The 26,678-nt window shown below is 38.3% G+C and overlaps 1 protein-coding gene across 12 annotated transcripts in view; it reads right to left on the bottom strand.

Annotated features, from left to right (window-relative positions):
- The window catches only part of ERC1 (ELKS/RAB6-interacting/CAST family member 1), a 399,110-nt gene that overhangs the window by 221,939 nt on the left and 150,493 nt on the right, over nucleotides 1–26,678 (bottom strand). For all 12 annotated transcript variants that reach the window (XM_079937377.1, XM_079937384.1, XM_079937381.1 and 9 more), the window contains 2 exons: nucleotides 21,541–21,734; nucleotides 5,667–5,802 (listed from right to left, as the gene is read on the bottom strand). In XM_079937377.1, coding sequence (XP_079793503.1) covers nucleotides 5,667–5,802; nucleotides 21,541–21,734 — 330 coding nt within the window. The remainder of the gene's footprint in view (nucleotides 1–5,666; nucleotides 5,803–21,540; nucleotides 21,735–26,678) is intronic.

Genomic DNA, 26,678 nt, shown 5'->3' with positions numbered 1-26,678 from the left:
TATCATTACGTTTGGTGGTAAGATGTTTCTGAAATTCATAACTCACTTGTTTAAAGGAGATGGGAAAGTGAAGTGGGTGATTATAAGTGCTGAGGAAATATAGAGTCAATGACTATTTTTAATAAAATTTTAATTCTGAACTAATTACAGACATACAGAAAAGTTGCAAAAATAGTACAGAGTTCCCATACACTCCTCACCTAGCCTCCTGTAAAGAGTTTACATAACCACAGCACAATGATCAAAACTAGGAAATTCAGACTGGCACAATATTATTAACCAAACTAAAGATCTTATTCTGGGCTCCCCTGGTGGCGCAGTGGTTGAGGGTCCGCCTGCCGATGCAGGGGACGCGGGTTCATGCCCCGGTCTGGGAAGATCCCACATGCCGCGGAGCAGCTGGGCCCGTGAGCCATGGCCACTGAGCCTGTGCTCTGCAACGGGAGAGGCCACAACAGTGAGAGGCCCGCGTACCGCATTAAAAAAAAAAAAAAAAAGATCTTATTCTAATTTCATCAGTTTTTCCCTAATGTCCTTTATCTGTTCCAGGATTTAACCCAGGATCCCACATTTCATTTAGTTATTTAGTTGACATTTCTTCTAAGTGTCTTCCAATCCATCTAAAACAGTGTTCAGTCTGTCTTTCCCTGTCTTTCAAAGGCTTGACATTTTTAAATATACTGCTCAGTTATTTTGTAAAAAGTCCCAGAATTTGGATTTGCCTGGTATTTTCTCATGATGGGCATGAGGTTATGCATTTTGCAGACACACATCAGCATCTCTGTACCTCCCTGTCTGCATATAAATTGAACACCATGAGTTCTTACTAGTATTTCTGATTCCCGTCTAGCACCCCAGGTGCTTTTTCATTATTCTTCCTTGAATAATGAAAAAACTCAGCCTTCATTACCTACAATATATTTCTTTATTATTACAACATTTATGTACAGTTCTTCTGTCTTTAGCTTCACAGTATTCAAGAAAATGGCTTCCAAACCTCCTTAGGTCCGTTCCCTTCTTCCCCACCCCTTGGAGGGCAGTTATGTTACTCACTTATAAAACTGGATTTCATCTGTTAGGGTTTGTACTCCTTCTGGGGTTCCCCCAACCCCACACCTTGACTGGTTTTATCTAGTTTTTGGGAAGGGTGAAGAGAAGTGTCACTTTCTGCTCAAACCTACCACCCCCATCCCCTTCCCCTTCTTTCTACTAATCCCCTCCCAACCACTCCCTTAGATAACTGGTCTCTAGCTTACTGTTCCTGTTTTCTTTGGCAAAAAGGATCAGATATATGTGTGTTCTCTCATAATGAGCAGCATACTACAGACAGTCTTTCGTGTACCCCCCCGCCGCGGCTTGACAAGATGTCCTGGAAATCACTCCACATCAGTTCGTTAGAGATCTCCCTCATTCCTTTTTGGAGCTGCCAGTCTCCAATGCGGATGCACCACAGTGGATTCAAGCGCTCTCCTATCTATAAGCAATTACGTTGTCTGCAATACTTTGCAATTAGTACAATACTGCAAATAACCTTGCGTACCTGACCTGTGAACAACACGGGGCTTAATTTGAGTATAATTACAGTCAGCCCTCCGCATATGAGGTTCCTCTGCACCCGTGGCTTCAAACCACAGACCATGTGGTACTGTAGTATTTACTACGGAAAACTGTCGGGGTATAAGTGGGTCCTCGAGTTCAAAACTGTGCTGTTAAAGGGTCAGCTGTATATGTATCTTTACACTGTTGGAGATGTGTCTTTAGATACATCGAGATATTGGAGAGCTGGGGCAGTGAGTACCTGCATATGTATATGAGAATTACAACCCACATAAAAAAATTGCTCTGGGGACTTTACAAATTATTAAGAGCACAAAAGGGCTTCTAAAACCAAAAAGTTTGAGACTAGTTAATGTAGATCATAGTAATAACTGTTCAAATCACGAAAGTACAAACAGGATGCAGTCGAGTGCCTTCACAACTAAGGCCATGCTAAACAGCAGCAGTGCTTAGAGCCTATGAGATCCCGCGATTTCCTCTATTCTCAGGTAGCATTTTCATTTCGTATGTAAGGTATCTCTTTAGTCTCTTCAGGACACTTTTAATACGTTGAGCCAAGAACAAAGTAACAACTTATCTCGAAACTCACTTTATGCCAAAAAGAAATACTTTTATTCCACCTGAAGTATTTTTAAAAATGGAAAATCAGAACAAAATGAAGATACCTTTTCAGAACACTTTCAAACTAAAACATGGAATTTTGAATTAAAGAAAAAACACACAGAAGAGCAAGGACAACGAATGTGCAAATGCTACGCACAACTGTCAAGGATAAGCCTCACACATGATGTTGAACAAAAGAAGCCACAGAAGAATAAATATGATCACTCTATTTACGTAAAGCAAAAATATGTAAAACGAATCTATACTTTTTAAAAATATATACACAGGTTGTAAAGAAAAGCAAAGAACAATAAAAGTCACAATAATGAAGGAAGGGAAGAAATGATGATTGGGAAGGAATACATAAATGATTTCTGGGATGCCAGCAGTATTCCAATTCCTTGAGACAATCACTTTACATGTATTATTCACACTGTGCATGTGAGTGTGTGTGTGTGCGCTTTATGTACTTTTTAAAATGTATATTATTCTTCAGAATAAAGAAAGTTAAATGAAAAAGTAATACCACTGCTTTCTGACAAACTGTAACCAGTAAGAGTGAGGTCACCAATGAACTTAACACCATAACTGGTAGTCACTGAATAACGAAAGGCAAAAACGAACCTTCTAGTTTAAACCAAGCTTTACTCTTCACAAATAAATGAAAATACACTGTGTGTTTATTAACATGATAAGCATAATTAATCTTTGGGAGCCAAGGTGGCATCTGATAAAGATTAAATATTCATTACTCATCAAAGTTCAAAACATTAGTTATAAAGCATTTCTTTTTAACATGATAAAAAATATTTTTTAATCCTCGAATTACTATTATGCCCATACTGGAAATACTACAATAATTCCTTCTCTTCACTTCACCTATTTCATGAAAACATCAGTAATGGACCCACATGTACATTCAGAAATTTAAAACAAAAACAAATTCAGGTAATGAGAACTTTTAAAAATACAAATCCTCAAACAATTGCTTTTCTACTCCCCTACTCCCCCATGGATTCTACCATTAGCCATTTCTCCAAGAATCCCTAGTGTCTTTCAGCGGGGACTCATATTTAGAGATCACAATAGGGTCCTAGGGATACTCACCACCACTGGGTTGTCATTTGCAATGACACAGTTAAGAAACAAGTAGCAGAGCTAGTGAGTAAAAGAGCTGAGATCAGATGCAAAGTGTCCCGCTTGTAGTCCAGTGCTCTTTTTACATATCTGAATGAAGTGCATCCACGTGTATCTTGCATATGGCCATCAGCTATCATTTTTCATAACTTGAATATCTGTCACTTACTGAGACACCTTGGAAAAGTCACTCATCCACTCTAAATTCGTTTTGTCTATATGTAATATATAAACAAACAATCTGATTCACTTATCTGTCGGGTTATATAAAGAGGAAACAAGAGATGACCTATGAAAGCACCTTTGGTGTTACTGTAACACCTGAGAGAAGATTAAAAGGGCACGCTTCGGTTTACAAAGACAGACTGGTAGCAGAAACCATTACCTGGCGGGGGTGGGGGGAATGAGACAGATGAAACGGGTAAGGCGCTGCCATAAAGAAGGGCTTGTCTTATAAAACAAATAAATATTCTCTATAATTAAAAACAATGTGATCCTAGTCCAGAAAGCAGGTTGAACTGAAATCCTAGAAACAGCCTAATTATTAAACAATTTCATAAACCATAAAGATGTCAATTCAAACTTATGAGCAGTGAAATAATTTTCTATAAATACTCTAGTGAAATTGTTAGCAATGAAGAAAAAAATAAGACCCTCACAACACAAACTACCCTAAAATTATTTAAATTAAAAAGTAGGGCTTCCCTGGTGGCGCAGTGGTTTAGAGTCCGCCTGCCAGTGCAGGGGCCACGGGTTCGTGCCCCGGTCCGGGAAGATCCCACATGCCGCGGAGCAGCTGGGCCCGTGAGCCATGGCCACTGAGCCTGCGTGTCCAGAGCCTGTGCTCCGCAACGGGAGAGGCCACAACAGTGAGAGGCCCGTGTACCGCAAAAAAAAAAAAAGTAAAGGTTAAAAATGAAAGCCCAAAACAACTTAATATTTATAGGTAAATATTTATATGTTCTCAAAATGGGGATACACTAAGCAAAAAATCTACAGGGAAAAAGCCACCATGGAAGACAGAGATAGATTTAAGTACATTAATAAACAAATGAAAACGTAAGACATGAAAAAATACTCTTCCTCACTGGTAATCAGAGAAATATAAATTAAAACAAAAACTAAATATTTTCCACCCATCAGATTGGCACTAAAAAATAAAAACGGAGGAAGAAAACTTATAGTATCAACTGTTATTGGCAAGGGTGAGGGAAAACTGGTATGCTGCTTTTTCAAAAGTTGATGTATTTGAGGAAATTTATACTGTTTCTATAGAGTATGTATTTTATAATCAAAGTTATATACAAGAGGAATGAAAAACGGAATTAAAAAGTCAGGTTTTCAGCTCAGAAATGAATTTGTTATAAAGCCTAAAAATGGTTTCTACGTAACAGATAACTCCTCCAAATCTCTCCAGTAAAGATTTCTGTGGCTATGCAATGTGGCATAAACACTATCATACCAATTAGAAACTATAATGAGAGAAAAACAACCTGGCAGTGGCTAGCAGTCTTGGCAGGAGTTTTAGAGATTTCCACCACGTCATGGCATTCTCTAAACTTAAACTTTCATTCAGACAGGCGAGAGATCCAGGGAGTCTCAGTTAAAATCACAGCCGAGCCACTACGAAGGCTGTGTGCATGTAGGTATAAGTAATTCAGTATTTCTGAGACCATTTCCTCATCTGCAAAATGTGCAAAACGCATCTGCCCCTCTGGACTAGCGAAGGTTAGAAACAGTGAACGACCAGGCCCTGGTTTCAAGCACTGGGCACACAGCTGGCACTTACATGGTCACTGCTACTCTTGTTACGGAGTCTGGTTTAACTTAGTCTTGTGAATAATTAGGTCCAAACATCGATTATGTCTCCAGTGAAGTAAAAAAGTATGTTTTAATACATCCTGTATGACTGAAATACACTCTCTAAACTAAACTTTTTAAAAGTAAGGAAAGAAAGAGGGAGGGGGGGAAAAGGTAAGAAAGGTGGGGGGAGAGAGGAAAGGAAGATGGAACAAAGAAGGAAGCCAGGCACAAACCAAGACCGGCAACGCACTTCAATGAAGGAAAAGGGCCCATCGCTACGCTGACCACCTGAAGCTCAACAGACCCACTCATCACACGGACGCTGAACTTACCAAGGAGGCGGGATCCCCTTGAGGAGACAGACTTTCTTCTTTGCTGAGGTCTCCAAACAAAGCTGTGGAATAAAACTTGCCTTTTCTATTTAAGGCCATCCCTTTACTGCTAAACAGCTGGTCTGAGAGGAAGGCAGCGGGCAGGGTTAGAAAGAGAGGAAGAAGAGGATGGAGAGTGAGCCACGTGCAAGCGGGGAGGGAACCTGCTCGCCCAGGGCCCGGCCCCCTGCCCACCTGCAGCTGCTGGGAGCTGTCGCTGAGGGTGTCCTCCCTGCGCCGGGCCTCCTCCAGCATCTGCGCGCTTTTCTTCTTCTCCACCTGCTCCTTGTGCTTCAGGTTTGCTACCTTCTTATTCTGGTCTTTCACTTGCCTGTGGATAAGGGGGGAAAAATCAAGCTCTTCATATATACGCACAGGAAAGAATGTTTATTCACTGACCTCCAAAAACACCTGAGAACCAGCAAGAGTTCCTGCTGCAAAACAGTCCCCTCAACACTGCAGTGCTCCTCCCATCAATGGCAGCGAGCTGTTAACCAGGGTGCTTTGGGAGCACGTATTTAAGCGTGTACTTTATGGAGCACAACGAAATCACAAAACAAACCAAAATAGGCATGGGATAGTGTGAAATGGCAGAAAAAGGAAACAAAATTCAGAGATTTTTGCTGGAAATATGAAAACAGCCTCTTGACATCAATGCTATGAAACTGCAGAATGGCTACTTAAGAAAGATTTGTAATACAACTCTAATTTTACCGTTATTAAATATTTGAAACTTTCAAAAAGCTATATATATGTGTATAAAACAGTCACATAAAGATCCAGGGCCCCAGCTTAAGCAACAGATCATCCTATCTACTTCCCCCTATCCAGCTCCACTGCCTCCACGCTACGATAAGAAAACTAGACCCAGTGCTAGGTCACAGGTAAAGAAGACTCATTTCACCAGACTGGAATCATGATTACCAATCAAAAACTATGTTTAAGGCACTGCCCAGGAGAACATGGGCTCTGGAATGCACGAGGATCTACATTTGTTTATGCTTTGAGAGTCTGTGAAGCTCTTTACATGCTCCTTACTCATCAGGTAGACAAGTATTTGGTTAAACGCCTCTCTCATGTACCAGGCATGAGAAATATCAATCCATGAATAAAAACAGTTCCTGCTCTCAAACACCTCCCAGGCATCCAAGCACATACAGGGTATACTAAGTGCTATAAGAAAGTGCCCAGAAAAGGGGTCAGGGGTGGTCGTGATGATCGGGAAAAGCTTCCTGGAAAACGATCTACCTCTGAACTTTCCAAAGGTGACTAGGTGAGAGAACAGCAGGACTAAAGCCCTGATAAAAGGAGAACGTGTCCCGTTGGGAGAAGCCACATTCACTATGACTGCAGCTTAAAGCTGGAGCAGCAGAACAAAGGAAAAGGAAGCCAAAGGTAAACGAAAGCCACATAATTATATCGTGCTGAGCAAGGAAGGTGCAGTTTATCCTAAGTGTGTAAGACTTTATGTAGGGAGATGATATAATCAGATTTCCAAACTTTTGGAAACAAATCGAAGGGAGGATGCAACAGTTAGAATTCATTCAACTCTGCCTTAGAGTTGCATCAATAAACCGAACTAATAATGAGACCATACAAGCCACCATGGTCTATATTTAATTAACATCCTTTAAATCAGGTAATGACAGCCTGTGGTGAGGTCTCCTCTCAACACATTCTATAAAAGTTGCTTTATCTCCAAACTACATCATCATGGTTTGTCAGATAAAATACAGGATATCCAGTCAAATTCATATTTCAGATAAACGACAAATAATGTTTTAGTATAAGTATGTCCCAATATTTATGACATATTAATACAAAAAATATTCAGTGTATATCTGAAATTCAATTTTAACTGGGCATCTCATATTTTTATTTGCTAAATCTGACAACCCTACAGAAACTCAAATCTTGACTAATTGTAACATTAGGCTTTCCTCCCTTCTCTATTGAATTTGCCATCTTTAGCTCATCTACAGAATACCAGGTAGTTATCTACGACTGCTATCTAGAAAAGCAACATTTACCACTTCTCAACGCATAATGGCGTGAAATTCAATACTCTTCAGTGGAAGACTTAGGTAGATCAGCACAAGTCTGTGTTCACACACTTATTTCTATCAATGAATCATCCAAAACAGTAACACTATTTTATTTTAGGAGAAGTTAGTTAACAGAGGTGTGGCTACACTGTGCTTATGTGGCCTACTACAAAAAACTCCAGGCAATATTATTGCTTGAGAGGAAAATAAATTAGGAAATATACTCTTGAACAACAAAGGTATTTAAGAACGCCAAAAGAATGACAAATGGAAGCAAAAAATGCAATTAACAACAGATCATTCTCTCAGACGATAAACTCTTGCCCATACGTCGAACTCCCTGTAAATAGATCCCACAGGGTCAGAAATGCTCTTGGCCTATAGAGCCCTGAACACTTTGGCTGAAAAGTAAGAAAATAACTAAGCCCTCACAATTCTACTAGACTTCTTTTTGTGAATGACATCTTATGAGGTTTTAGTGACTAGCATCAGTCAATAATGAAAAAGGTTTTCTAAAATGTGCAGAGAAATGGTTGTATGACCTAGTTTGATTTTAGAAATCAATGTAGAACTCTTTCAACAAACTAGATGAAACAGACTATAACAACAGGAATGTACTTGAGCAAGTCATAAAGTATTTCAATTTTATTACATAACAATACAGGGACTCTGGTCTTAACACGATTAGTAGGAAGCATCCCACAGATTCCAAACATTTGTCATGAAGACAGGTCTGCAAAGGCCACTGCTAAATAAAACATGGGTAATAATAATATTGCGCTTAATCTGTTTACATCTAAGAGTGAAAGAGATGACATTTATAGGCCTAACTTCCTGAATGTCTTGCCTTTAGCCAAAGGTGCTGCTATATAATAGAAAGCAAAGATGAATTATGGACTGAATCATGTCTTTTCATCTAAACATGGAATTCGTTCTTTGTATTCATTCTCTGGGGCTAATGTCACTGAACAGGAACTAAAGAGATGTGTGTTTAAGGATACAGAGTGAGACTCTTTAGTCATCGTCACTCTAAATAAAATCTCTGCTCTGTACTGAACGGAAAGACGGACAGAAGCCAGATATTCTCGTTTCAGCCTCAGGGCTTTTTATATGATATGCCCTCTAGCCCAGGAATCAGAGTCCCAGATTGCTCAGGTGCTCTTAGGTAGATTTCTCATCTGTCGTTTTCCCGTCTGTGAGATCGGAGTGGTTCTCTAACATCTGAAGGGTTGTCGAGGAAGGGGAGGAAGAGCAGAAACAAATCCATTCAGAATGGAAAAGCTCAGTGGAGACACGAAAATACAACACTGCAGGTAACTGTCACTATTAACACAAAATAGGCTAAAACAAACACTGAATGAATAAGCACCTTGCCCGAAGTCACACAGTGAAGTAGTCTAAACGTCCAATTCAATCTCAAACCATCCATAAATTATATTCTCTTGATGAGTTATTCAACTGGACTTGGCAAAACTGTAATTAAAATGGTGAAATGCTTCTATATTAAAAAAAAAAAGTACTAAATTCCAATCTGGAATGACAAGAGGGTTTTTTATATATTACAGCCAAAATGATCCTTGCCACTGGAAAAACAAAACTTGTTATATTTTTTATTACTTGAAAAATAAACTTATTTAGAAATAAGTATAGTTTAATGGCATTTACTGTTAACTAAAAATGAATCAGCTAAGAATATTATAATTAACCTAACTTGTAACTCAGAGAATTATGTCTACACCAATGACTTCCATGGACAAATTCTTCTGGAGCCTTTCATGAGGTTTTGTTTGGAGACATTTAGATCAAAATCTGTCATGCAAAAATCAAAATACAGAACAAAGTGATAAAACTTCCCAGTAAAACTATGAGAGCCCTCGAAGCTTAAGTTAGAGAGGAAAGTCCTCCAAATACAAGGCAAAAGCCTTCATGATATTTTTCTCCTAAAGCTGAATTGTGGTCAGACGTGGAATTACTTAAGTGGTACCCTAACTGCTTTACTACAATGTGGAGAAAACATTTAGAGTAGAAAATTGGAAAATCACTTTTAAAATGCTTGCTTGCTACTTTTATTGCAAATACTGTTAAGATTTCTTCCATAATGAATATGGTCTATTCAAAGTAGAGGGCCATAAAATGTTTAAAAAACAAAACAAAACTGAGTCTTTGGTAGTAACAAGTCAGGTGACCAATAATGGAGATGAAAAAGGCATTTTTTAAAAGAACGTGAGAAACATCAAGAATTAAGAAACATGTAAAAGAAGAAAAGCAAAACAGGCCAAAAACTGTCAACAAGGTGGTAAGAGAGCTAGCAGAAAACAATGTCACATAAACTATTAAAAAGCAGAGCTCCAAAAAGAAGAGAGAGAGTCAAAATTCTAACACCCCAGAAAGGCCGGTAGGCCCGAGACAGACAAGTCCACTAAGCTTGGCAGAGTACCAGTGAAGCAATTTCAGCACAGCACTGAGAGAGGATTCCAAATTATATTGCTTTGGAAAATAAATGGGAAGTGTGAACGTGGAGGCATCAAGCATAATGATTCTTTCAAAAACTGTGCAAATAAATAGAAAAGAAAAGGTAAAAGTAAGATACTGTAGTGAATTGAAACCAACGAAAAGACACTGGAAGGATTGCTTCCATGTCTTTTTAAGGATGGGGAAAACCAGGATATGTTTTATGTTTCGGAGAGTCAGTGGGAAGAAAGCGAAGAGAAACAGGGAAATAAGGAGAAGGAGGATTCAATTTATGGAACAAGGTTTTGAAAACTAGTCAGAGGGAAGGAATGAACAGGAAGTTTAGCCTTGGAACAGAGCTGGGACATTTGTCCCACTGACAAATGTAAGGTAAGGATGAGCGAAGAGAGACATTCTGATACGTAGAGAGAAGGAAGAGGATGGTTAAGAACCCCTTCATGAATTAGATTCGTATAAGTAATTATGAAACAAAAGTTTATTTTTTTAACATACACCCCAAACAAACTGCTTATTTTTAAAGAGTCAAAGGTAAGAAGACTTTTTCAGAAATTTCGTCAAGCACTGAGAAGAAATATCAGGGAGAGAGATTTGGGAAAGAGAACGTTTTTCCCAAAAAAAGCCTCAACTTCATCTTTCTACCTAGAATAGAAGTTTCAGCACCTGAAAAATAGAGTCTGAAAATGTCATTACAGAAGGGACACGGCTTCTTTTATCATCTTCTACACATAACATACACAGCTTTCCACTTTCTATGAATAGTGGCAGGAGTCAAGAGCACAGTGTAGTGTTTTAAAGACCCTGAAACGTATGGCACCGTACTATGGTATCCTGGACCGAACAGGACTCCATGAAAAAAGCAAAAAGGAGTAATCGTAACAGCTCCATTTACTGACTGCTCACCTAGTGCCAGACGCTGTTCCAAGTGCTATCTGCATTAACTCATTCAAAGTTTACGACAACCCTTCAGATATTAGAGAACTACTCCAATTTTACAGATGGGAAAATGACAGATGAGAAATCTACCTAAGAACACCTGAGCCATCTGGGACTCTGATTCCTGGGCTAGAGGGCATATCATATAAAAAGCCCTGAGGCTGAAACGAGATATCTGGCTTCAAATCTAAGTACCACCACTAACTAGTTGGTTCTCCCTAGATGTAGAAATCACGTTCCCTAATCTCAGACCCTCAGCAGAATAACAATCTGTCCTGTGTAACCCACATGCTGACAAGTACTTTTATAAACAGTAAACATATATGATGTTGTTATTATTAGAAAATAGCTGGTAGGTAAAACGCATGTGGTATTAACAATACTTTCTGAACCCTATCAGAAATTCTCACACCTTAATTTACATTGCCATGGCTCATATGCAAAATAAATAACATTTAAAATGCATGTTTCTGATTGTTTTCCGCCAGCTTCCGTTACTAATTTACTTACTAATGAAGATAGATGAGTTAGAGTTACTTAATGGACTCTGTACTTGTGTTACTTGCCTAAAAAGTGGAAATTCACGAACCTCTCTACATACTTGCTGGGAAGATCGACTGAAATAAAACCTTTTGTAAAGCTTCTCCCACTGAGCCTCTGACACATGAACAGCAGGACTGGTGGTTGTTTTCGTCACCACCAGTTCTACCATTCAGCAGAGTCACAAAACAAACCCCAAACTGAAAGGGTATGTGTAGGTTTGTGTACGTGAAATAATTCAAAGGTTCTTATAAAAATCCACAGACTGTGGCAATGTTCCCTCCCTCCTTCATGCTGCACTTTGCCTGCAAATATAACAGCCAGAATGTCTCTGGATGAAAATATAATAAAATTAAGGCAATAATTTTCACCTCCTCATTCCTCTAGTGGCTTCCTTTCATCCTCGTTTCTCTCTCCGTCCAAACCTGGTCAGTCTGATTCTCGCTTTCTGACCACTCTATCTTTTGAAGCACAGAACCATGAATCCACTCTTCCGATAAATCTAAGATTCATGACATTTTCTGCACTCATAACTGAATTTCTAGACATCTCGTTCCTGGGATAAGTTCCATCATTTCAGTTGCTTATAGGAATTCAAGGCAACGTTAGTATACAATGTTCTGTTGCATATCTTTGTTTTAGGACAAGCATACTGACCTTGAGGTGAGACTGAAGGAAACGGCAAATCCAGGAAGAAAGTGTGAAAGAGAAAGTTAGAAACAATTAGTGAGGGCAATATTCAGAAACAATATTATTCACGGACATAGACAAATATAAAGCACAGGATTAGAGAAGGGAAAGGAGTCACACGGATTCTGCACTGGCAACAAAAATTAGTAATTTCAGATTTTCAACAAGTGTATTAGATTACACCACTGTACCTTAATGTAAGTTTCTAAAGGAACAAATTTTGTCTAAAATTTACCATTTCCTAGGGCAGGGAAAAAAGTAGTTTCTTAAACACAAAGGAAAAGAAAAGAAGGCTAGCTGCTCCCCTTCTCGTTTAAGTAGCTAACTGTGATCCTACAGCGTCAGTCAGCTTAGTTCTACACACACCCATCTTAGAACTGACAACTCCTTTACCCACCCCAGTCCATTTCTTAGACCCAAGTTATCCAGGAGCAAAAGCAGAAAAACACTGACAGCTTCAATTATTCTGTAGAATACAGAACTCTGATGCATTTGGAAAATTTTGAAATAATTTTCTCAAATGTGAAAATAATGTTTTCCTAATTACACCCATTATTTCTCATTCCAAATCTATCAAATCCACCCCCAGTGGTGCAATCTAAAAGCAATAATGAAGAATATATGGCTCTATAAACCTCACTTCATGTCCAATACTGCTCAGCAGAAAGAGGTGCAAAGTAGCCATGCTTCGTATTCCTACCGTGGCACGAAGCCCCTGAGGTTCATTACTGCTTTTCATAACAAGCAGTTTTCCCTTTTTAAAAATTAATCAATTTCATTGAAAGTAGTATCGATATTATATCCTCCAAATACTTAAGACTTCTAAGAGCCAGCGCCATCCAGCTTACCTTCAGGATCTAAATGTTACTTTAAGAATCTAAAACAAGAAGTTTATTTCTTGAATGCAAGCACCATTGCAACTTGCACTTTAATGTTTTCTAATATTTCAGTACTAAAATGAGAGTTTTTTAAAACTCATTTTCAGAATAATGAAAGGCAAGGATAACAAGATTTATGATCGCCATTACATAAGATAAATAGATGAAAAACAGAGAAACAAAATGACAGACAAAACTCCTCACAACCACACAGCGAATACACGGTGGATCCGTGAGAAGAATGCAGGTCTGCTGACACACCTCCTGGGCATACTTTATATGTCCTATGATGCTTACAGATTCCTGAAGGGATCTACGAAAATCCATGGGTCTTTGGCATTTGGAAAACAGTGCAGAACGCAGACAATGTTCAAAGTCAAAGAGAGGCCAACTTTTTACCTAAATGACTATTCACAATGCTCTTTTTTATTTTTGTTGGTTATGACACATTACGTTAGAATAATTTTAGATCAACAATGACACTCACTGAAATCTCATATAGATGCAAAGCTTTATATGAGACATGAGAAAATCCCTGAAAAAAGAAAAATGAAGCTTATTCCTGTCAAGAGTGAGCAACCTTAAGGATCTTTTTAACTAATTTACAGTTCAGGAGTCTTATTTCACTTTGGCATCAAACTTTAGCTCTTGGGAAATAAATTTAGGAGAAAAAAATCTGCATATAGAATAACTATATATAATTCTAATGTTTCCAGTGTAAAGTAAAAACTTGAGGTAACCATCAAAATTTCTATCAAGACTGTAATAAATTATAAGGTGCTGTGCCCACAAGAAACTTTAGGAAGATGGCCTAACAGAATTGACTATGTGAAGCTGTGTGATTTATTCTTCTTTTAAATGAAATCAGTGAAATTCATCTAGGAGGAAGAAGAAAGAAACAAGCGCCCCCCCCAGGAAAGCAAGCTGAAGCCAGCAGGATCAGATAAAGAACCAGTCACCTTCTGTTATAACACTCGCAGCATCTCGTTTTCCCTTTTTCTTTTCATTTTTTTAAACACAACCCATTCTCCCTCAAGAAAGCACACACAATCACCACACTCATTTCTCCTCTGTTCCAACTACGTCAAGACCACATTCACCGACACTGTCCTTCATGGATCAAAGATATATGACTATAAATTTAAAAGTAAGGAAATGGGGCTTCCCTGGTGGCGCAGTGGTTGAGAGTCCGCCTGCCGATGCAGGGGACACGGGTTCGTGCCCCGGTCCGGGAGGATCCCACAGGCCGTTCAGCGGCTGGGCCCGTGAGCCGTGGCCGCTGAGCCTGCCCGTCCGGAGCCTGTGCTCCGCAACGGGAGAGGCCACAATGGTGAGAGGCCCACGTACCGCAAAAATAAAAAAATAATAAATAAAAGTAAGGAAATGCTTTAAGGAACCATTTTCCTCATGAATTGTATACTAGTTTACACCAAATCTATATACAGCTTAATATTAATTTCCCTATGGGAGATTTCTGAAGACATTAAGCTGAATGATCAATTCGGGATTTCTTTACAGAAAAAATATTTACAAATATGAAGATTAAATATGTAGGTTTATATTCTCAGGTTATACTGTGCCATAGATGCCTGAATATACTGTGATATCAACATAAAATCACAAACATAAAACCCTCTTTCCCAATGAAAATGTCAAAAAAAATTTTAGGTCAACCTAAGCAAATGAACTTTCAGGATGCAGTTAAAACAGTCAAATATCTAATTATAATAGTAAACATATTCATCTGGTTACACACATTTTAAATGGAATACATGAGAAGATAACGTTAATTTGGAAATACTTCCTTCCACCCCCAGCCACTGAAATAATTTTATTCACTCTCTTTGCGCACATCTTCAATATCAATTCACCAAAGGAAGAAGATGCGCCATTACTTTATATGTTACTAAGAAATAAAAAAATATATACCAATTAAATCACGCCATTATTTATTCACGTATCCCAGTTTCAGTGATGTTAAAATGTAAAAATACAAGTTAGAACTGGTATTTCACTGTGACAGAAGAGGAGAGAGGTTATCTATACTTTTGTTTAACCTGCAGATAGAAAAGTAATCCTATTGAATTATATTAAATAAGAATACTTAATGCATATGCATTTACTTATATTTTTACCGAAAGAAAAGCATATGTGCAATGGTAAACATATTACAAACATACAGAAGAAACAAATATAAAAATATATTCAATATCACAAACAAGGGTATAAGGGACTATTAAATCTCCATCTGTTTGATGAAAGGTCTGAATGTGCGGGGGATGGGAAGATAAAAAGGGAAGAAATGTGGGATGATTAGACAGTAAAATGAGAAACGAGCTGTGTCCCTATGTTTTAACGTATGTATTTATTGGGCCCACAACAATGTACAGTCTTGGGACAGAATGTGATAGATACTATAACAAAGGCACAAAAAAAAAATAAAAAGGACAGAGAAATTACTACCTAAGAGAGGTCAGTAAAGTTTTTTTTTCCCCAAAAAACGATAACAATTAAAAGGGGTCAAATTCCCCCAAATGAATAAGGGGAAAGAAAATTTTGGTCAAAGAGAAAATACTCAGAAAAAGCAGATAACAAAGAAGCATTCATCTCCTAATTCTAAAGCCCAGTTTCAAAGCAAACAAAGAGTTAAATCTACTAATATCAGACCAAGAGTTGGAAATATCCTGTAAACTCTAAGCTTGCCAACACAGTTTGAAAGATTTTTAAAAAATAAAAATAACTCCATCTTCATTACGTAAAATTTCAGATAGTAGTAAGCTTTAAGAGCAAATAAAAAAACGTAAAAGGTCATATCCTTGAGCCATGAGGATTTAAGCCTAGCAACTATCTTCCCTAAATTCTCCAAATACCACCAGAGAAGTACCTTCTCTTACACATGCACACGTGCAAATAACACCACAGACTAAACCTCACTCCTGGCATAACGGGAAAACGACCCCATTCTTTGTGTTCAAGCTCAGTTCATTATTGTGATCTTGAACTACAGAAGTATAGATTCCTCTCACTTACCAAAATGAGGTTAACAGTTACTGCTTTAGCAATTTAGACAGTTAATTCAGGGGCTAACGACCTTGAGCCTGAATTCTGAGCAAACTGGGAACACCCTTACTTTAAAAAACACAAATCAAGCAGCCCCAAATCTTACGAATAGATCATATGCCAGTTTTTTAACAGAGCCAGTTGTTTACAAATCAGAAGGTAGTTCCCTTGGAAGCATTACAAACACAGGTTACGTTTTCTTGCTAGCCCACAAAATTTAAGTTTAATCATGATGTAAAAGCCTAGAACTAATAGTTCTAGATGAGGTCTGGAAAAGACAGCAAAGAAAATGAAAGCGACCATCACAAGGCAGAAAAACTAAGTTTCCTCCTAATATTATAACTACTTACAAGACTGGCCCCCAAATGTGTTTATGTACCTATACATGTGTGTGTGTGTGTGTGTGTGTGTGTGTGTGTGTGTGTGTAAATAACAACACTGTTCCTGGTTCTCTTGCCTTTGTCACAATAGTACCAATAGCAGCACACTATGCTGGCCTTCCCTCTCCGTTTCACATCTCCATCTACGCTACAGTTCTAGGACCTAAAATTAGGAGCCTAGGATCCAAAACAACCTGCTAGCCTTCTATCCAAACAGCCTCTCAAGCCATCATCATTAATACTCGTCACAAAAATTAGAAGACCAGACCTAAGAGTCTGAAGTTCAACAAGAAGCCCCTCTTCTATAATAATTCTGTATCCTGGGGCACACATTGAGTATGTTAAGTATTACTTCCCAGGAGAGCTCAACCAGACCGCAAATGGAAACGTCCTCACTGAAATTTCTAGGTACCGGCAAGCTGTGGAAGAACGCCTCTGCCAGCCTGCAGAGGAAAAGTCCGCTCCTTGCTGGAGCTCTGGTCTTCTGAGGTTAGATGATAAACTCCTTGAAGGCAGAGATTTTGTTTGTTTTGCTCCCTGTTGTGTCCCCAGAGCCCAGAACAGTGACCAGCAAATAAGAGCCTTCATAAGTAGAAAAATTAATTCATTAATTAATGAAGAAGGAAAGGGTATATTTTGTGGCAAAGAGAAGAGTGAGTTATGGAGAGAAAAACTAAACTCACAGATTGGCTACTATTCTCAAGGTCTTGATAACTACAAATCTTACTAACAGTAGTGTTTTAAGAGATGCATATTTAAAGGGAGAGTAACCAGGTAAAAGGAATAAGGAATAAAAAGAACTTTAGGACTTTCAAAGATTAAACATGTCTAAGAAAACATGTCCTTTCTTCTCATCTTTTAATCCCTCTTATAAATTTCAAAACACAACCCCAAATGAAATCTATATCCATTAAAATTCCAGTTTTTATATTCCCACAAATCAGGAAATATAGTAAATCCAAATTTCTTATAAATTATTTAGGTTATACAATATTATTCTTTACATCACTGAAAATTCCTAACTTTCATAAACCAAAGGCAATCCTTGATACCTAAATTATGTGAAAAATCAGAAGATGGGTGTCATTCTCCAAACATAAAAGTTTCTAAGTGGGATGCTGAATCTAATTTAAATAAACCTCACATTAGAGTAAATTGAGGATTTCTAATGCAAACACCAAACTCTGCAGATTTATCAGTGCTTCTGTATCAGAAAAAAAAATGTAATAAAGCAAATACAGAAGCAAAATTATGCATGGGGGATAATGCTCCCAGTATCTGCCATGGCATGGGTGTTTAGCTAAAGGGACACGAGTGAAAGAGCAGACAAGAAGCAATTCTTTCAGGAGTCTGAAAAGATACTACTATCAGAATTTCATCAGCCTACATTACTAAACATTTTAAACATTATGCCAAAGAAAAGGCTATTCATCATGCATCTAAATAGAAACTATAATATGCTCACTTTAGAAGAGAAATATTCAATTTACATTTTGGGTTCCTCATGCTAATCTAAATCAATCTACTTATGTAGCATGTCAATCTTTAGGGTTGTTTTTACTATTATTTTCTCCCTTAAAATCATCTGTGGAGACTATCCAGAACCACCAAGTGATGACTTTCTGGAAGTGTCAACCTGGGTAGGCTACAGCACCCAGTTAACTTAATCCAACGCTAATCTAGATGTTGCTATGAAGGTATTTTGCAGACATTAAGTAAAGCCTACAATCCATTTAAGTAGAGGCGATTACTATCCCAGATGATCGAAGTGGGCATATCTCAGTTCTTTGGAAGGCCCTAGAAGCAGGCTTCCCAAGGAAAGAAAAGAAATGCTGCCTGTGGACCACAGTTCTGGCCCATGCTCACGGGAGTTCTATCCTGCAGGTGATCTCCTCCTGACAGCTTTCCCACACACATTTCAGACTTGCTTAGCCAGCTGCTGACAATCGCGCAAGACAATTCCTCGTAATAAATCTGATATATATATATCACATATATATAAATATATGTATGTATCTCTCCTACCGGTTCTGCCTCTCCGGTTGAACTCCCACTGCTACACACCATAGTATGGAATATAAATTCAGAAATAGTACTTCTTAGATTTAATTGGGAAAAACACTTTGTATTTTCAGATGTACGGGTAGGCCTACATAATCCTCGTTTTAAAATTGCAGCAGCTCAAGACACTGGTGCAACACTGAATCATCTGACAGGAACTACTATTGTTCTGTAAGAGCAGCGTAAGGGACTATTTGTTTTTCTCAAGACCACGAAGAATAAGTCTGGGAATTCTTCATGATTTAATCTAAACCTATTAATATTGGAGAATCTTACATAAGTACTAGGAAATTTTAAAAGAATAATAGAATTTTCTTTAGCCCCATGATAACATTCTGCTGTCATTTTTGCACTTAGAAGGTTGCTGGACACCCGGTAAAAATGCATGCTACTCCCTGAATTAGGGTGTGGCACCGCAGCTGCATCGCCCGAGAGGCTACTGCTTAAAGGGCACCCCAGCAAAAGAACCACCACACAAGAGATGGGCTAGACATCAAGAACAAGACAATTATATCCAACAATATCAGAATCTTACCAGAGAGAACACATACTTTACCCACAAGCAATGGACCTAAGAGGTACTGTTCAACTGGATATATAACCGGCTGGTCTTTAATTCTGATCAAGCAAAACCCCCAGCAAGCCCCAGCAGCAGCAGGAGTGGCAGCAGCAACTCCTCTAGTACAGAACTGTAGCCTTACTTAACACTCACTTTCCCAGGAAGTCCCAAACAAACCCCCCTGACAGTTCAGGGACAGAAACGTGGCGTGGAAGGCACAAAGTGCGGGAGGCTGGCTTTCTGAGGAACAGCATGGCCAAGAGGGATATGAACACAGACAGACACAGAGACCAAAACCCCAATGGAATAGGACCAGGATAAGACAAGCCAAAAGAAAGGTGAAGAAACTCAGATGATAAATGACAGGGAGACAGACACCCACACACAGGAAACAGTGGAATAGCAACATAAGAAGCAAATGGTTAGTAAGAAACACAGCCACACATACGCAGCTCAGTACTAAAAACCTGGGAAGAAAAGGCATAAAATAATTCCAATCATCTTTTATTCCCATCTTAAACTATGCTGCTCAATAACAAATTACAATTACAATTACATTGAGTTTTTAAAACTGTTTCTTTTCTTGGTAGCCAAGAAATTGTGTCGAATCTTAAAATAAGATTACAATGTTACATGACCAGAGGACAAAATTCTATAGTACTTTTTCAAATTTATAAGTAATATTCTGTGGAAAGAACAGATCATTTACAACTCTTTCCCAAAATGTGAGAAATATAGTGGCTAATAAAAGCTATCTGGTGTGCTTTGGATACAAATATAGATTTAATTCTATTTCTTACTCTCGTTCAAATCACGTCCATCTCCCCAAATCAGTATTGGGTCCAAAAATGAATTGAAACATTTTTCAAGCAAGGTATCTGTAATAGCAAGCAATAATTTCAATGCAGAGCTAATAAAAAAAAATCAAACTGAAAAATAAAACTTTATCAAGAAATTTCTTTTCTGAAATACTGAAATACATTTAGTGGGAAGTCACTAATCCATCAGAAGTATCGTATTTTAAAATCTATGGAATTAAGATTTGAATAAAAGTCTGATTTCAAAAAACATTAAAAATATAAAAATAAATAAAATCTATGAAATACTGCTGTTGATTTCAGGGTGACACAAAAGCAAAGAAAGGCATGTACTCATGTAAGTATGTAAGGAGAGAGAGAGTGTGTGTGTGTGTGTGCATACACACGTGTGCGGGGGTTAAAGATGCAGTGCAAACAGGGAAGACGTACAAAAACCATACATAATCTAATCTTGAGACTCTGATAACTTGTTAATTCTGATTTAAAGAACTTTATCCACCCATCTTATCCAGAACCAGACCAGAAAACATGAATAGAGTTAATACCAAAATAAGAGGAAACAAATGAGTAGGTGATCAGCTCATTTATTCATACTTTCAACTTAGTGAAGAAGAATTGTGAGCGTTGGACTTTATCCTTTTCGTTTTTTGAAAATCAAAATTCTATGGTTACAGAACAAGAGGAAAAAATTACTTCTAGGAGAAAATATCAAGTCTACCAATATCCTAAAAATTTAAAACTTAGTAAACAACTTATGAAAGTATTCTACTACCTCCCAACATTCAAGAGTATGAAAATAAAATACTTCGATGAATCAGGCTCAAAGGAGTCACACGGATTAATGACTTCATTCTGTCACTGCCAGTCTCTCTGACTGTTCAGAATACAGTGATTAATGCAGTTCTACTGGAAGAACTATTTCTATGCACTTGTGAATTTATGTTAAATACATGATGTAAAGAAAGAGGCCAAGAGGCATACGCTTTATCTTTAGTACAAAATACCCCAACAAGAAAAAAAGGCAAAGAAAATTCCAAGAGAGCTATCTGGCTGGTTCTGTTTAAACAAAGCTCATTTTGAAGAAGTCAAAGTCAGAGATCAAAAAAAAAATCACATCCAAGTCTCCTAAATTGTCCTCAAAATGTCCCTCCTTCTAAATTTGACCTATGTACCAATGTAATAGCTTGCTTCTCCACAATACAGAGTCTAAAAATTCACAGCCCAAAAGAGCAACAGCTCAACATAAAAGGTCTAAACCAATTAAAAATTTTAACTCCTTGAACTTGAGGTTCATTTGTTCCTTAAACAGATAAATAAATAATTAGAGAGCAAGTGGCTATCTGCACTCTCTTGATTAACCAGTAGAAAACTTTAATTTCTTAATCAATGAATACTTTCTCTTTCCAATCAATGATGCTGAAGTCCATAGCTTTCCCAGTCTATTCCCACTCTGTGTTGCCGTTCAGAGACTGCAACAATGAAGTTACACTGACTTAGAATAAAAGGTAGGTAATAAAGTCAATTCAGAGAGGCAGATATATTGGAAAAATATGTCCTGAAAAGTACATAGTTTTAAAACCATCCTTCAACCTTTCTAACATAGAGAGTGCCTCTTCAGCTTCCCTTTCCTTACCTTTCCAACTCAGCAATCTTCTTATCTTTGTCATTCTTCTCATTTTCCACCTCCTTCAAGATTTCCAAGAGGCGGTCAACTTCTGCCTGGGCCTTGCTAGAGTCATCTTTGTACCTGGCAATCTCTCTCTCTAATTGCTGTATTCGATCACTCATCTCTGGACTGGCTCTGGCTTCCAGTGCTGCCTCGTGTGCCTACAAAGAAAATGTCCACATTCTATCAGATATACGTACAGTGGCAGTGGGCAAACCATGTCCCCAAAAGCCACCTATACTCCAATTTCAACAGGGTATTATCAAACATCTAATAGCTAGTCTTCAATTTATAAGGTTCTTCTCTGCTTAAATATTACATAGACAAAATATCACTACACAGTTACTTTTTTTTTTAATAACTGGAAGTTTGTACCTTTTGACCACCTCCACCCATCATACGAACACACACACACGCACACACACACACAGCCCTCCATTTCTGACAACTACCAATCTGGTCTCTATCTATGAGTTCAGTTTTTGGTTGGTTTTTGGTTTTTACATTCCACATATAAGTGAGATCATACAGTATTTGTCTTTCTCTGTCTGACTTATTTCACTGCCCTGCTTTAGAGACAGACATGATAAAATAGTCAAATTCATTCAACATCTAGCAAAACTAAAAAAGCTGTATAAGACAGGTATATTGTTAATTAAGATCTCTGTGATCTACTTTCAAATTCCTGGGCATAGGTAACTTATTGATTCCATAAACAGTTACGTGTTAATGAATAAAACTACAGCTGATTCCCAAATATAATTAATACATTGTTTTTATTATATTATTATTTTAGATTTTATTCTAAACAGCAAAATTCATACAAATACCTTCATAAAACAAGAACAAGTAGGCCTGTTCCATACGGGAAACTACCGTAACTTCAGTTCCAACATGTAAAAAACTCAGAAGTCATCACTACCATTCTTACAAGGAAAAGTTGAAAAACAGAAAATCAATGACTTTTCTAGGACCTATCAGAGAACTGAGGTCACAGGAAAAATTACCCCTCCAACATCAAGAGACACCGGCAAACCCACAGAGCTGAAGCTGAGATCTGCTCACCTGGAGCAGAAGCTGTGAGCAGAAACACTTAAGTGGTAATTTTAAGGAACTGCTGGGGGCTGAGTATGGACGTACAAGCAAACGAGTGAGAAAAGTCCCAGGGCTGGCGGTTTTAGGGGGACCCATACTTTCATGCGCTTTAATCCAGGAACCACACCAGGGTCTCACAGTGAAGAGCCAACAAAAATCCCCTTGTGGTTCTGGCTGCAGGAGGGGAAGAGTAACAACTGTGAAATATGCCCAAAGCGTACTGTATCCAAAGACAGACCCTCAGGAGTAAAAATTTTAACAGAGCTTTATCCCACCTAGGGAAAGGGCATTTCTCCCACTCTAGCCCCGCTAGTAAAAAATAAGACTCATATATTTGACACAGATGTTGGAATTATCAGACAGGGAATTTAAAGTAACTATGATAAACAGCTAAAGGCACAGGACTTCCCTGATGGTCCAGTGGTTAAGAATCCGCCTTCCAGTGCAGGGGACATGGGTTTGATCCCTGGTCAGGGAACTAAGATCCCACATGCCACAGGGCAACTAAGCCCGCGCGCCACAACTACTGAGCCTCCGCACCTCAGCTAGAGAGCCTGCATACCACAAACGACAGAGCCCGTGTGCTCTGGAGCCCATGCGCCACAACTAGAGAGCCCACGCATCACAATGAAGATCCCGCACGCCACAACTAAGACCCAACTCAGCCAAATAAATAAATAAATAAAATATTTTAAAAAAATAGTTAAAGGCACTAAGGGGAAAAGGAGACAACACCCAAGAATAGAGACGCAATGTAAGCAGAGAAATGGACACTCCAAGGAAGAATGAGAAGGAAATGCCACATATTAAAAACCTGTAAGATCTTGCTTATAATGTAGAATCTAAAAACGGTGAACTCATAAAAGCAGAGCGTAGAAGGGTGGTTGCCAGGGGCTGGGGGTGGGGGAAATGGGAAGATGTTGGTCAAAGTGCACAAACTTTCAGTTATAAGATGAATAAGTCCTGGGGATCTAACATATAGGAGATTGACTCTAGTTAACAATGCTGTGTTGCATACCTGAAATTTGCTAATACAACTTAAGAAGTGTTGTCAACAACCTAAGTGTCCATCGGTGGATGAATGGATACGAAACTGTGGTATGTACATATGTATGTACGTATACACACACAGGAATATTACTCAGCCATAAAAAGGGGGAAAGTCTTTTCATTTGCCGCAATATGGATGAACCTGAGAACATGCTAAGTGAGAGAAGTCAGACAGAGTAGATAAATATCATTATGATTGCACTTATATATGGAATCTAAAACAAAAAGAAAAAGACCAAGCTCATAGATATGGAGAAAAGACCGGTGGCCTGCCAGAAGTGGGGAGTCAGAGGTGGGCGACATGGATGAAGGTGACCAGAAGGTACACATTTCCAGTTACAAAACAGTAAGTCCTGGGGATGTGATGTACAGCATGGTGACTATAAATACGTGCTGCACATGTGAAAGTTGCTAAGAGAATAAATCTTAAAAGTTCTCACGGGCTTCCCTGGTGGCTCAGTGGTTGAGAGTCCACCTGCCGATGCAGGGGACACGGGTTTGTGCCCCGGTCTGGGAGGATCCCACACACTGAGGAGCGGCTGGGCCCGTGAGCCATGGCCGCTGAGACTGCGCGTCTGGAGCCTGTGCTCTGCAACGGGAGAGGCCACAACAGTGAGAGGCCCGCATACCGCAAAAAAAAAAAAAAAAAAAGTTCTCATCACAAGAAAAAAAATTATAACTATGTATATTGATGGATGTTCAATAGATTTACTGTGGTGATGATTTTGCAATATATACAAATATTGAGTTGTTACGTTGTACACCAGAAACTAATAAAATGTTATATGTCAATTACACTACAATTTTTAAAAAGTGTTCTCACCACACACAGGATAGAAGGTAACTATTTAAGGTTGATGAATGTGTTAATTAGCTTGATTGTGGTAACCATTTCACGATGCATACACAGATTAAAGCATCATGTTGCACACCTTAAATATATACAATTTCTGGCATTGAAAAAGCTGAGGAAAAAGAAAAGAGTGAAAATGTATATTGCAAACTCTAGAGCAACCTATATTTAGGTTGGAGGAGGGCATTGTGGGAGCAGTATACTAGGAAAACATCACTAATTAATTAAAATGAAAAGTTACAGTCTTCCAGAATGAAAGAAGGGAAAATACGAAAAGTAAAATGGCAAGTAGTAGAAAAACAAGTAATAAATCAGAGTAGGGGGAAGCCACCAAGTCCTCTACCCAAAGGTAACTTGATTTTTTCTCATGAACCTAAACACAAAGTTTAAGAGATCATAAAAATGACCAGCTATAGAAGTATCATGATAACAAGGATATTAAAAATAAACAAAAAGGGGCTTCCCTGGTGGCGCAGTGGTTGAGAGTCCGCCTGCCGATGCAGGGGACGCGGGTTCGTGCCCCGGTCCGGGAAGATCCCACATGCCGCGGAGCCGTGGCTGCTGGGCCTGCGCGTCCGAAGCCTGTGCTCCACAACGGGAGAGGCCACAACAGTGAGAGGCCCGCGTACCACAAAAAAAAATTTAAAAATAAAATAAACAGAGAAAATGTGGGATTGTCATAAATAGGTGAGTTTGGAATATTAGTGAATAACATTTATTACTCTTGACAGTACTGCTCAGTTTCATAATCCTAAATACATCTAACAGTCTTATCTTCAATATTCCAGTATTAAATAGAAAATTACTTCCGCTTATTTAGTGCGGGGGAAAAAAGTCAATTACCAAATCTGAATTAGTTAATCTCAGAAAAAGTATTTTCCTACTTATCCAAAAGTAACTTTAAGCTACTAGATTTTCTTCCTTTCCTTAGCTTAAGAATATGACTTCATTTCTGGCATACCCTACATAATGATTCATCACGAGGTGTTCATGCTGAACACACCCAATGTATGGAAAAAGAACAGCACCAAGTCTCAAGACTAGGCTGGGCCCCCTTTTCATCAGTAACCACATGAACTGGACCCAGTTAATCAGAGTTGGTAACTCAGAGATAATAAGCATGAAAGTGCTTTGAAAACTACCAACTGCCATGTAAAGATTAGAGAGGAATAAATCAATGAAATGGATAGTAAACACCTGCACCAAATTCTAATATTCACTGGTACGGGTGACTATCACTGTTAAATTAGCTCTTTCCAGGAAGCCTAATGCTAGCAGAAGAAAAATATCAGATAATTGAGATTTTTACATTGTTGTCTTACATTTCATCTATAAAGGAGCTGCATATTTTAATCTTACTCTGAATTGCCAATTTTCTAAGAGTTCGGGGACTCTCAGGAGTAGAGTAAAATCGGACAAGAACGCCAAGAGAATTAATCAAGGGATAAATGGTATTTTGAATTTTAGGAGATTATTACTCCACTGGCAAGTTATTCCATATGGACACTATAGAGTTTTCTACTATGCTGTTATTTAAAGCAAAGAAGGAACAGTAATCAAGACAGTATGGTACTGGCACAAAAACAGAAATACAGATCAATGGAACAGGATAAAAAGCCCAGAGATAAACCCACACACATATGGTCACCTTATTCTTGACAAAGGAGGCAAGAATACAGTGGAGAAAACACAGCCTCTTCGATAAGTGGTGCAGGGAAAACTGGACAGGTACATGTAAAAGAATGAAATCAGAACACTCCTTAACACCATATACAAAAATAAACTCAAAATGGGTTAAAGACCTAAATGTAAGGCCAGACACTATAAAATTCTTAGAGGAAAACATAGGCAGAACACTCTATGACATAAATCACAGCAATCCTTTTTGACCCACCTCCTAGAGAAATGGAAATAAAAACAAAAATAAACAAATGGGACCTAGAAACTTAGAAGCTTTTGCACAGCAAGGGAAACCATAAAAAAGACGAAAAGACAGCCCTCAGAATGGGAGAAAATATTTGCAAATGAAGCAACTAACAAAGGATTAATCTCCAAAATATACAAGCCGCTCATGCTGCTCAATAACAAAAAAACAAACAACCCAACC

This window comes from Stenella coeruleoalba (assembly GCF_951394435.1).
Source record: "Stenella coeruleoalba genome assembly, chromosome: 11".
NCBI lineage: Eukaryota > Metazoa > Chordata > Mammalia > Artiodactyla > Delphinidae > Stenella > Stenella coeruleoalba.
Note: the sequence above shows the minus strand (reverse complement) of the source record. Positions and strands in the feature narration are given on the sequence as shown.